This window comes from Lepisosteus platostomus, chromosome 3, assembly GCF_059453375.1.
Source record: "Lepisosteus platostomus isolate fLepPlt1 chromosome 3, fLepPlt1.hap1, whole genome shotgun sequence".
In the NCBI taxonomy this organism is placed as follows: domain Eukaryota; kingdom Metazoa; phylum Chordata; class Actinopteri; order Semionotiformes; family Lepisosteidae; genus Lepisosteus; species Lepisosteus platostomus.
The window spans coordinates 45391602-45405913 of record NC_142613.1 but is presented as its reverse complement, the minus strand read 5'-3'; the positions used below and the strand labels follow the sequence as shown (position 1 = coordinate 45405913).

At 35.1% G+C, this 14312-nt stretch overlaps 1 protein-coding gene across 3 annotated transcripts in view; it reads left to right on the top strand.

Annotated features, from left to right (window-relative positions):
- The window catches only part of grik2 (glutamate receptor, ionotropic, kainate 2), a 266090-nt gene that overhangs the window by 79009 nt on the left and 172769 nt on the right, over positions 1-14312 (top strand). For all 3 annotated transcript variants that reach the window (XM_088625713.1, XM_088625714.1, XM_088625715.1), the window contains one exon: positions 13117-13284. In XM_088625713.1, coding sequence (XP_088481839.1) covers positions 13117-13284 — 168 coding nt within the window. The remainder of the gene's footprint in view (positions 1-13116; positions 13285-14312) is intronic.

Here is a 14312-nt window from a genome sequence, read left to right as displayed (position 1 = left end):
TGTATTATCACCCCTATTATTTTTAAAATCAATAAGTATCTGTTTTTAGGATACCTTATGCAGTACCAGTAATAGAAAGGAACCAAAAACACTTAAATTAATTGCAAATCTTTCAGAATGCATCATAAAGGTTTTTCAGTTGTTGAGTATTCCATCAAAAATAGCTTCTGAAAAATAATTTCTAATCAAAATGAGAATAAATGTTGACTGAGGAAAAACATCAGCACTGCCCAGCTTGAAAATTGTATGTCTTCTATGGACTCCACTGTGTGGTATGATTTCAGTTTGTTTCTCTTAAAAACCTCATCCAAATCCTTTTGGAAAGGTCTTTATAGAACCTATTTTGCTGCAGTAGGTGGTTCATACGTGAAATAGCAATCTATAGAAAAAAAATCTGCTCTTGATTTATGGAAGAAACAAAGTCTAAATTGGGGTTATATGTTATGAGGTATGAGTAATTGTATTTTAATAGTCAATATTATTAATGCAGATTTTGATTTAAACAGAAATTGCCAACACTTAATGTTTCTGATTATGTACAAATAGCTCCTAAACCTGATGCAGCAACGAAATATCCATGTAATTTAATTTTGCATGTAACTGGGTGTGGTGTTTCCTTATCACAGTTACAACTGCCATGTCCAGTATGTGGTGTTGTTTCTTGTGCACTGCTGTCATGGTTTGTTCATGGACTTGCCTGTGAAGTTTTCATAGTTTTTTTAGACACCACTGGGCTTGCTTCTGGTGTCATCGTTCCAATACTTTGTGTTTTAATGTCAGAAAAGCCTTTTTTTGCACAATCTCGGTCCATTTGTTTAAACGGAACACTCACTTTGCGAATTATTAACACTCACTTTGTTTTAGAACTGTCACTCTCATCATACCCACAGTTTATTACATTGCAGTTTGTTGGAATGACTGTCGCCAAATGTTTTGCTATTGATTAAAACCGTCATAAGGCATTAATAGACCAGACTCAAAGTACTCCTTTCTTCGAAATCAAAACTGTTTCCTAATTTTATTGCCTTAAATGGAGAAACATTTTGTAATAAAGCAATAACCTTAATGACTTTACAATCATGGATTTTTCTGTGCACTTTGCATGTCCAATTTATTCAAGTGATTTTTTTTACAACATGATGCTTTCAAACCCTAAAGTGCCTTAAGTACCTTTTAAAAGCCCTTGGAGTGCTAAATGTTATTTGTTTTACTTAGGACTGTGGCTAATAAGTATGTTCCTGCAGAACTGCACTTTCACTATTAATAAAGATTTAGTATGCCCTACAAGTGCGCTATGCAACAGTGATATTCTGACATCCTTACCCGTCAAATTGTCAACACCTATGATACTCAATTTTTTTAATGGAAATAGTTGACAGATTTAAAAAATGCATATTAAAATGACATTTATTCCCATCAATCCTTATATATATATTATTTATACCTATGCACAACTCCCTACTTCAGTATAAATTATTTTTTTCTTTTTGTCTCACAGATAATTCTAAAATTATCTCTTTTGCTTTCTGACACCGATGGCATTCCTGACATTCCAATAATGTCCTTTAAAAGGCTTCATTACAAAATAAAACTCTATCAACACAATGGTTTTTTTATTCTCTTACCATGAAACAAACTCAACATCTGCAGAAATTCACATTTCATGAGTTCCAAAAATTACATACATAAACTGTACATATTATCCACATTTCTAGTTTCACCCTTGACAGAACAGTATGCATTCTGTTCTATGATACTGAAGATAGCTCTCAACCATTTCAAGGATGCAAGGAAAAACTATCAATTCTAAATCTATTCTACTCTAGTGAAAAACTGCAAAGCTATTTGCTCAACAAAAATGCTTTTCTTTACTGAGACGAAATATGAATTAATATTAAATATCTCCCACTGAGAAACAATGTAACAGTTTTTTGCACCCAACTGGCCAGGAGCTTTTTGGATAAGTAATTTTGTCCTTTATTCATGCCAGTACCGATTTTGCACTTCGGAATACCCGCACTAATTAGCATACCAGGGAACTATGTAGCTGTCTAAGAAAATCAAATCAAATGGGCATTTTTTTAGTGTCTTACATTGATTTCATGTTTGGAACATAGGAAAATCTCTAAAACAGCTTTTAATGTATCACATACAGATGCAGCCATTCAAAATGGGTGAGGTATTTCGCGGCATACCCCGGTGGGCGTGTCACAGTATCACGCGGTATCACGCATTTCACGTGTGTCACGTGACTAACTATCCGGCGTCGCCTTGTAAAACCGCCAGGGGGAGCTTAACCTCTCATGTACAGCATTTGAGCCTTTAATTTTGAACTGTGTATTACAGCATGTTAATCATCAGTCATTAAAATGTTGGTATATATTATGAAAGCAAGATTGCTCAGTTGGACAGAAGTACACAACCTACCTTTATCAGAAATATTTATGCATCAAAGCCTTTACTGAAGATATTACTAATAGTATTAATAATGGATGACTTTGGACAAGCTGTATACTCAAAGTATAATTTCTTTAGCACATTTGTACAAGCACTTGGAATCTGTCCAAGCCATACTTTGTCAGGCATTTTGTTTTACTTCAACGGGGCATAAAAACTTCCTTGCTTTTAACAGGGCGTTTCATAATTTCTAGCTACGAAAATGATTTAAAATGCGACACCTATCATTCAACTAGAGCTTAAAATATCACAAGGAAAAATACACACCGGTATTCCATTTCTCCCTAAACATTGTAAGCTTCGAAGTCTTTAACTAACGTGATACCGGAGTCAACAAGCATACTTTTAGAATTTGATTAAAAGGGAATATAATATGGAATCGCGTATCTAAAGAATTTAATAACGGTATGATTATATCCGTGTACTGCGGCAGGACTGTGTAAGGCTGTTTCGCCTACCTGAACATGCGAGCTGTCTTGTAGCCTACTGGTCTAGGTGCGTGACTTCCAACTGGTAGGTTGTGTGTTCGAATCCAGCTGGTGCTGGACTTTTATTTTAACAAACATTTCTTCGAAAAAATAGGTAAGCGATATTATGGACAATCAATTGACTTTTATATTTCAAAATATCGCAACATGATCGATATTTGCGATATTTTGAATATATCTTCCCTTCTGACAGTGGTTCCTGCTTCTATTGTGTGTGTGTGTGCAACAGTAAATTTTTATAGAGAAATGGAGGCGGGACAGTATGCGTTACAATATAAACATTTATATTGATTTAAATCGTGTTCTGATTTAAATCGCAAACGCGTGTTTAATTATGTGTTTTTTAATCATGATCAGGCTAATGCATTTCTACATTTTCTGTATGAACCAGCTTAGAGGTTCATACAGAAAGACAGCTTGTGTTTAAATTGAGTGTAAGGTAATTTATGCTTCTAAAGTCATGGTCAGTATTGTTGTACTGTGCTGTACTGTGTCACATTATTTTATAGCGTTTTTATTGCGTTATTAAATCCAGTGGCGCTGTGTTAGTTTCCTGACTCACATTATTTAAACTGCGACACTGATCATTCATCTCTAAATAAACTTTATTTTATATAGCATTTTAAGCGAATAGGTAATTAGATTGCTCATAAACCTAATCACTTTTTCTTCATAAACACAGCGTGATTGCTCTCTGAAAATGCTTTTCCTTTATTTTTAAAGTAGGCTCAGATTTCAACTATAGATCGTATTATTATAAACTTTCCTGGAAAAATGTATTTTATGTAAACCATGTTTGCTATTAATTCATTTAGGGCTAAAATACGTTCATTGTCTTCTAATCGAGTCGAGTTGACATTGGAAGCCTGCCACACCCGGACCGTTAACGCATTAGCACGTCAAAGCCCATTGAGCCAGTATTGGCTTTAGTATCCCCCCCTTCTCCCCTCAATTCAATTCAATTCAAGGTGTTTTATTTACATGACAGATGGGTACAAGCAGTGTTGGGTACTGTATGTATATTGTAACGCTTACGGCAGACAGGCACTGTGTAGGAGCCGACGCACCAGAGCAGCGCCTGCAATTTTTATATTTATAACTTAGTTTTTAAAATTAGTCAAGCAATACGAAGCATCTCCTTTTACTTAGTGCCTGAGCATACTGCAACGCGTGTGAAGCCCATAAACGATATTAATTTTGGAACTTAAACATACAGTATATGGCTGGTCTCGGTACTTTAAAGAAAACATACACACCAGTATTCCATTTCTCCCTAAACATTTTAAGCATCGAAGTCTTTAACTAACGCGATACCGGAGTCAACAAGCATACTTTTAGAATTTGATTAAAAGGGAATATAATATGGAATCGCGTATCTACAGAATTTAAAGACCAGACAATCGCAAACTCGTTTTCAATAAAATTATTTTATTCATTCAGCAGTTTGTGAGAGGGACATCCAGCAGGGAGAGACACACACACCGGTTTTCATTGACAACATTGTTTTTTTTTCAATTCCTCTTGTCTAACAGGAATGTTTTGTTTGTGGACAGACTGTTAGACAAGAGGAAAAGACTGCCTCCTCCTACGAAGCATTTCGTTGATCCGATCACGAATTCTTTTCCAGTCGTACGCAGCAAGGGTTGAGAATCTCCGATTCACCATCGTACTAATGGTTTCCCGGAGATTGGGTTAAAAAAAAACAAAAAACATACTAACAACTGTGCCATCCTACTCCTTAGTTAATACATTTTATTATTCATAAACAGTTAACATTGTTAGCAAAATATTTTGAATTATATTTAACCCTATTTTTTCTTTAGTTTTGTATTTAACTTATTATATGATAGTCAGACTTAATGTATATTTGAACAATGAAAATATATTTTTACAAGATTTTACATTAAGCACTTAAAATTAATATGGTTAATAATAGTAAACTGTAACATGCTGTAACAAGATCGGTTACAAGAAGAAAATGCTTTCAGAGAAAATGTTTCAACCAAACTTATTCCCACACACCCCGCCCCCACTACCATTAGAATATACACAAGAGTGCTGGCTGTGACGAATTAAACCGGTTTTACAGGTTTCAATCACAGACCATGTGACATGGGACTCAGTAAACTACAGTAACACCGTATTTGATAACGCTTTAAAAACGCTATAAAATAATGTGACTTGGCACAGAACAAGTTTACAACACAGTACAAAGATAAATGCTGACCATGACTTTAGAAGCATAAATTGCCTTACACTCAATTTAAACACAAGCTGTCTTTAGCCCTCTAAGCTGGTTCATACAGAAATGTAGAGATCTAGGCTCAGAACACACAGCTTCATTAGCGAATACATATGCAGGACAACTAGAGAAGACGTTTTACAGAGGGTGGATTTTTAGAAACATCCCATCAGACATCCCATCATATTCACAACGTGAAATCTAGAAAATAATATTACGTAACCAAAATCCGCAATATGGAAACAGAACCTGTGTAATTGTTGATAGATGATGTACTCGTAACATTTTTTCAAGACGAACTACAACATTTAAAAAATGACTTGTATGTACTTGATATCTCTAATCAATCCACGGGTCCCAGCACAAAACGAAAGTAAAACGCATACCGTTTCTCGCTTCTTATTGCTCAAAAGTAATTTGACCGTATGAAATGCATAATATAAACCTAGAAACATATACGTGAGCAGTACTTAAGCACTGTAGTATCGGTGTTAAGACATACCTCTCAAATACTGTAAATCAAGTTAAAAATATCTCAAGACCGATTCTGGTCGTAATGAAACCATGCAAGGGAGTTTTTATGTCCGTTGCAGTTCTTTTGCAACATGAATATAATTATATCGTTATTAATTTCTTGAGATACGCGATTCCATATTATATTCCCTTTTAATCAAATTCTAAAAGTATGCTTGTTGACTCCGGTATCACGTTAGTTAAAGACTTCGAAGCTTACAATGTTTAGGGAGAAATGGAATACCGGTGTGTATTTTTTTCTTTAAAGTACCGAGACCAGCCATATACTGTATGTTTATGTTAAGATTTCCCTTCAGTGGTAAAATTAGATATGAATATTCAATACTTAAACGGGCACAGTTAAGACATTAAATATACATGTACATATTGTATACAGTACAGTTTGCATACGGTAATATGTTTATGTTACGCGATTAAAAAATAAATAAATAAAACTGGAAGGTCCAGCACCACCATTATGTTTATATGGTTGTTTTTGTTGGTTGGTTGTTATTATGGTTATTAATAATTCGATCTATAGTTGTAATCTGAGCCTAAATAAAAAGAAAAAGCAAGTGATTAGGTTTATGAGCAATCTAATTACTTATTCGTTTAAAACGCTATATAAAATAAAGTTTATTATTAATTTGCTGGACAGAGCGGTGAACATTATTATGCATAAGACAAAGATAACGATCCTGATCAGTTTAGAAATCTGTGTACGCTGTAAGGTTTTTACTTCTTAAACTTTTAAAATACACGTTTAGAATTGAAAGAAATTCTCTTCCTGGTATAGCAAACCAGCACGTCTTTTTTCTCCAATCAGAGGGGTGTCAGATGGTGTCAGCCAATCACCATTCTGCGTTGGGTAGCAACGGGTGACTGTTCTCAGGCGGAAGATGTAAACAGCTTAATGTTCGTGTTAAATATTTTTTTTTAATTAAAATTCATTCTATACAGCAATCGCATATTTGGGTACCGTTTCATAAAACTTTCATGCTTAAAATGTTTAGGGAGAAATGGAAGACTGGTGTGTATTTTTTCTTTAAACTACCAAGACCAGCCATACACAGTACAGTTTACATACATACAGTAATGTTTTAAATTAATATCGTTTATGACCTTCAGATGCGTTATGCTCCTCTTCTTTTTATGCTCAGCTACTAAAATTTCCCTTTAGTGGTAAAATCCATATAAATATTCAAAACTAAGCGGATTAAAATGTGCACAGTAAATACATTAAATGATTCAATCTTTGCACTACCAACCAATGCACCACGAGTGCCCCTGTCGGTCATTTTGGCCAGCCAATCACTTGCCCTGCGGTATGCTCCGGTGCCCCGCGGTGGCTTGTGGGTAGGTTACCGTACCGCGGGTTTTTACCGCGCATTTTGAATGGCTGCATCTGTAGGTTCACAGTGCATGTAATATGTAGTATAGCATACAGTATACCTCCTCTAACTAAACCATATACTGTAACAAGACAAATAACATTGCTGAGGACAGATTAGCATTCAATTTCAGAGTTTTTTACAAAACTGTATTGGCTAGCTCATCTTTTTTAGGATAAAAAATATCCTTTAATGCTTTTAAGATTTCTTCCTGCCTTTTTATCAAGATTCTGTGGGGAATGTTATCTTAACACCTACTGTTTTGTAGCTTTAACATTCTGGTCAACCTAAATGCACATTACAAGCAAAAGGAAATTTATATTCTGCTGAGCCTTTGTTCTAATTGCATTTTGCCTGGAGGAAGAGTCAGAGATGATTTCATTTTTTTCTGCAGATACCAATAGCCGTAGGAAGCATATGACTTCTTTTGGTGTTTAAGGCTTGTGGCTTTGTCATCAATTTGTAGAAAGACAATGAGAAAAAAAACAACACTGTTTCCATCTGTGGCCATTTTTATTGTTGCTTCTCATTACATTTATCTGTCATTTAGTTTTGTGAAACCCTTTGTGCATAGATAAATTAAACCATAGCATGAAGCAGAAAACATTGGCCCCGCTTTTCACCACATCTAATGTGGTTTATAAGTTACATTTTAATCAAAACACCCTGTCTGAGAAAATAAAATCTAATAGTACCAGAACAATGGTGAATTAAGTCAGTTATTCTCAAAGTGCCTAGTTGTTAGCATTCACCTTTAAATTCATCAAAGACAGCTGATTAAAAGCCTCAACAGACACCTGGGGCTCATTTTTTAATAAATCATACCCGCTAATGCATAATCAATACAAAATTTACAGGATATGAATTATTAATCAAGCATAACATGGCAATAGACTTGGCTCTCAAATGTGGATGGCATAATGATAGCAATGCACTGTTTTTCCACTTTGCACATCCAGTTATTTAAATGTGTTTATTGGCACAAACACAGGGCATAAATGGCTTAGTATTATTTTTATTGACATTTGTGTATAAAATATAGTTGTTTCAATTTCAATTTAATTGTGCAACTCCATTCCAGGTATCATGAGCAAATCAAGTGTTCTCTATGTAAGTTAAAACATTTACATCCATGAGCTATGACAGCTTTTACCATGACTTATAGCAATTTATGGCAAATGTAGGCACCATTGGTCTGCACACAATTTACAAGTGTAAAAGGTTTAGTGACCACAAAAGCCTTTTCTGATGGATGTTAAGCTGTTTCAAAGAATCACTGTAGTACTGTATGCCATTTATTCTTGATTGTGTTTTAGAATCAATGACAGGAATATACAGTACAGGTGAGTAGCATGTTGTCTTTGCAAAGGAAAATGAGGAGAGTTCATATTGTACCAGCTGGCACCATGCCAAATTGTTGGTAGTGCTGTTGTGCCTACCCTTCCTGAATTTGAAATAAAACAACTATATTACATAGTACTGGTACTGGTCAAGAACTAGTTGTTCTTGTTACTTTAAGTAACACCTTAATCAAATATAATAAATGCTTACACAGCCTATGTATGGGCCTACCTGGACTGTCAGTCTTGCATTTACAATTCATTGGAGTCACTGAAACTGGAGGGTCTATAACTGGGATCCTCTTTTGTTTTTTTGAATGCCTTTGCATATGTCTATTTATCTAACAGTGTATTTTTTTAAACATCATGTTGTTCTTATGTAATAAATCATATATTTGCAACTTGACATCTGTGTATGAAATAGGGTTAGTATACTATGGCTCACAATGACATTAAATCCTATTTAACTGACATTTATTAATACCTGGAACTCATTATGACATGCAAAATAGATAGCTCCCAAGGGCAGAGTTATAATGAGTATAAAGTGTACCACACACTTACTGCCTCCAGTTGTTCCTGGTTTTCTAACCTGAAAGCAGAGATGCTTACACCATATATATTAGCATCACGCATAAAAAAACTCTGAATATGTTTAATATGTTTTTAGAAAATGTGCTGATTGTGTATTCCCATTTAAGTGGGATTATGAATAGACTTATATGGTGCTCTGATCAGATATCCCTTCGACTGCTCCCTGCACTACATTTTGTACAATTCCTCTGTATCTACTAATGATGCAATTTTTGTTTTTAACAGAGGGGTGAAGTTTAGACATTTTTATTTTAATTAAAAAATCTGGGAAGAGACAATTGCTAATCAAGCTTCTACATAAAAATACAAATGTATTATTTTCTTATTAAATTATGAAAGATTTTAAATTTAAATTATTTCCAAGGTAGTCACTGACAACCACTGCACAAGGTCACAAAACTGACCTTTCAGGCCACTGTTCATAATGCTGTGTCTGTCCCAAATGACCAATTGATTGTGTGACTGACCATTCAGAAAAGAATATAACTAGCATCCTCATTAGGTCACTGAATGAACCACCCAGAGCTCAATCAAGACGTCTCACACACATTTGTACATTTATTTTTTTGAGTTTGTTTTTGAGACTGCCATTACTCCCATTTGTTTTTTATTACTGTACACTACCAGAATATAATTGGACACAAGGTGAAAATAGACCCAAAAACAGTTTTGAGACTTAGATTTTATAAGTGATGCCATTTGGTTTATAAAAATTGATACCATGTGCTTCTGCTATTGTGAGGACTTTTTCTTAAATATTGTCCCCATTAACTGTGTAAGTCTATGCCTTGCTACAAATCATCCACCTCTAAAGGAAACTAGAGTCTCACTCAGAAATGACTTTTTGATACATTACGGTATATGGAACACAGGAGGACTAGATGGCATAAAGTTCTATTTGATCTTTGAGTGACAGATTTAAATTTTCTGGCATTCAAGGATCAAACCTGGCAAAGGTTTCTAGTTTTCATTCCATATGAACTGTTCATTTCTTACTTTGAAGTAATGATTTAAATTAACTTATAAAAATACTAGGCTGGCTTTTCACAATTGTCTAGAAACACTTGCCTACAAAAGAAGTCAACATTCAAGACCATTATTTAAACTTAGGTCCTCATTAATCTTCTCCTTAGCTTCTGGGACAGCTGCCCCTCAAGCCTTTGTATTGTCATCTTCTTTCACACAGTTATGATTTGCTAACTGTCCTTGAACTACCTTCTGAAGGATAGACTAAACCACATGTCTTTATGTTTTGGTTTAAATGCATTGAATGTGTGAACCCGCGATTATTGTAAAAATCTGACACAGTAGACATTAATCTGGTATATTGAATGTCAATAATTTATTAAGAACTATGTGCAGTTAAAGCTGTTATGTTGAAAAATATCAGGTTACACACTGCTCTTGTCTTTCTTAGGCCATTTGCTTTAACATACTTCTATATTTTATGCTTTAGCTTCCCTCTTTAGGCATCTTAAAATGATGTTGGTAGGTCTAGAAATTCTCCCCCATCCACTCAGCACCTGGCAAGCTCTTTCCACCTTCTACTGTCCATGATTATCCACCAATATTAGAATGTACTTCTTCCATTAAGTGATCTATAGTAGTTTTTGTCAGTCCCAGGTTTAACCCTAACTTAAATCACTATAATTGGTATTTTATTAAGTAAATTCTTTACATATATTCTGTATATACACATTACAGCAATGTTCTTTATGTAATCTGGTAATATTATAGCTTTGAAAATCTTCTTTAATTTATACAATAAATTTAAATCTCTTTGATATAGATTTTTCATCAACCTACTGTACTTATGCTGTGCGTGAATATACTGTATATTCTAGTCTACTTGTAGCATTTGATATGGCCGGCAGCCATATCACCCTGCAACTCACAACTGGCAACCCACTGAAGCTAAGCAGGTGTGAGCCTGGTCAGTACCTGGATGGGAGACCTCCTGGGAAAAACTAAGGTTGCTGCTGGAAGAGGTGTTAGGGGGGCCAGCAGGGGGCGCTCACCCTGCGGCTCATGTGGGTCCTAATGCCCCAGTGTAGTGACGGGGACACTATACTGTAAACAGGCGCCGTCCTTCGGATGAGACGTAAAACCGAGGTCCTGACTCTCTGTGGTCATTAAAAATCCCAGGGTGTTTCTCGAAAAGAGTTAGGGGTGTAACCCCGGCATCCTGGCCAAATTTCCCCATTGGCTGTTATCAATCATGGCCTCCTAACAATCCCCCTCTGTGAATTGGCTTCATTACTCTGCTCTCCTCCCCACTGATAGCTGATGTGTGGTGAGCGTTCTGGCGCACTATGGCTGCCGTCGCATCATCCAGGTGGATGCTGCACATTGGTGGTGGCGGAGGGGAGTCCCCATAACCTGTAAAGCGCTTTGAGTGGAGTGTCCAGAAAAAGCGCTATATAAGTGTAAGCAATTATTATTATTATTATTATTTATTTGACTATTCCTGGTCTTCTTCATCAGCAATCCTCAATCATCAGCATTTATATTTAAAATAATAATCGGGAATAAACCTTCCAGCTCAAAATTTCTTCTTTAGTTCCTGTAGTTTGCATTTGCATTTTCTTCCAGTTTTTCCATATTTTTGGGATTCTGCAATGGTGCTATTGAACATTGCGCATTTGACCTTGAACCACTATTTTGGCAGATTGAATGGTTGAAATTGCTTATTATTTATTCATGTAAGCTCCTACAAATCACAGAAAATTATGCATTAAAATGGAGAATCACTTTGGAAAATAAGACTATTTTCTGACAGATTAATGGGTGGAAAAATTCAGCAGATTATTACCCATTGGAAAGGATGCCTTTTTAGAACTAACTCTGGAAATATCCATTAAATCATGATGTTGGTAATACTGAAGGACAATTCAGCTATTCAACTGCTAAAAAGCGTGGTCAGAATCTCTCTACATATATATACAGTGCCTTGCAAAAGTATTCAGACCATTCCTATGGTGTCCCATTTTGTGCTATAACAAAATAATGCATAAACAGTTTTGTGTCTGATTAATATTGTAGTCAATGCTAGAATGCTCAAACAGAAGACGGTAAGATATGCTACAGTAAATCTTAGCAAATTCTAAAAAAGAAAAAAAAGAAATATATTGATACACAAGTATTCAGGCCCATGCACTCAGTAAATGGATGAAACACCTTTGGCAACAATTGGTGTCACAGGTATGTTTGGGTAAGTGTGCCAATGTTGCACACCAGCTTGGTGAAATTCTTGTCCGTTCTTCTTGGTAAATTTGCTCAAGCTCTCTCAAGTGGCTTGGGCATTGCTTATGGACAGCAGTTTTAAATTGTTTCTAGTTCCTCTATCGTATTCATGACAGGACTCTGACAACTTGGGATGGATTTTCCACTCTGCCATACAGGTCACTTTTGTAGAGTGACTGGGATATTGTCGACATTTTCTCCTACTTCAGTCACTGAACTCTTTCAGAATCACTATTGGGATCATTGCATCACTAACCAGTTTCATCCTTGCCTAGCTGCTCAGCTAGGAGATAATGCGTTATCTTAACAATGTGTGTGGTATGATACAGATTCCAGTTCTTTTATAATCCGCTTCACCATCCTCAAAAAGATATTAATGGTCTTTGAAATGTTTTTAGGCCCTTCTCCTGGTTTGTGCATTTATACAAACTTATCCAAGAGCTGTTTGGAAAACTTCTTGGTCTTCATGATTTAATGATTGCTTAAAAATTCTCCACTTAAAGAACCTCACAGAGACAGATACATTTGTTGGGAAACGTGAATCACTATTAGTGCACACAGACAATGGCCAATCAACTAATTGTGCACACAGGAAAAAGTTTGAATATTTCTACAATCATGATTTTCCCATTTTCTTTTGTATCAATTATCCATTTACTTTTTTACTTTTTTGCTTTGAATGTGTGGTGTACGTTGTGTGGATAACTTTAAAACAACAAAATGTGAAAACTACAAGGATCCAAATGCATTTGCAAGGCACTGTGGTTGTCTTCTGTATGATGATAAATGTTTATCCAGGTGAAATTCAAAATATCAAGCCTTAATGGTACATTTTTCTTTCTTTTTAGGGGGAATATTTGAATCCATTGAAAGTGGTCCTTCAGGAGCAGAGGAATTAGCCTTCAAATTTGCTTTAAACACAATCAATAGAAATAGGACACTACTGCCAAACACAACACTTACATATGACATCCAAAGGATAAACATCTACGACAGTTTTGAAGCCTCAAGAAAAGGTAAAGTAGGATGATTTTGAACTTTGATTCTTAATATCTGATGAGGTTATATTTATTGTTAATTTAAATAACTTTGTTCCAAATGTGTACTGCTGTCAATGCTTGGAAGAGGTCTACTTTCAATGCAACAAATATAGTAGTATGTAAATGCAGGGTTGAAAGAAAAACATTTCAGCCCTTCTCAGCCCTCAGTGTCACTTGCTTTCTTACATATTGGTTTTTATGGTGAAAGGCATGCAACACAAGTCAAAGATTCCTGTATAGGCATAAAGCAATATGTACAGGATGTGCAATCAGTCACTTTTCCTGTGGCTGAAACAAAAGGTGCAGCTGGCTCAATTCATAAAAACAATGACATGACAAGCCTGGCTTGTTAGTGACTGTGTATCTACCCACCACCGATATCAAGTGAATAATGATACTCCAACTCAATTGAATTCATTCACATACCTTTGTTTGGCTTTTTCAATATTATATTTAACATGTAGTAGTTGAATTACCCCTGTTTTTATGAGTAGAAATGAAATTGCCATTCTGATTTACTGTCATCTTTGTATTTTGTTATTTTCTCTGGCCGTATATGTATATACAATATGCACATACTGCAGATACACATACTGTATATATGACTAGTTACTGATGCTGATTAAAGATAATTACTCTGCAACAATGTTATCTGTATTCAGTTAATTTAAACACATATATTTTAAATGCCTAAGCTTTAACATACCTGTAATAGTTTTACATTGTGGCACTACATGCTTTATTTAATTTGGCAGCATTTAATTGAATTTATCCAGTGTTACTCATTTTTAAGACCGCATGAGATACTTTAAATATACTGTACAGCCATTTGTTCAGTAAGAGTAAAAATTAAACAAGAGCCCCAAAATTAAAAAGAACCTTCAATTTTAAATTCAAAGAATGTCATTTGTTTGTTTAGAACAAATTACACAGGACATTCAATTCTCAGTCTTCATAAAATGCTTCCTTTCTGGTACATTATGAGCTTTTGATAAAAACAAAAA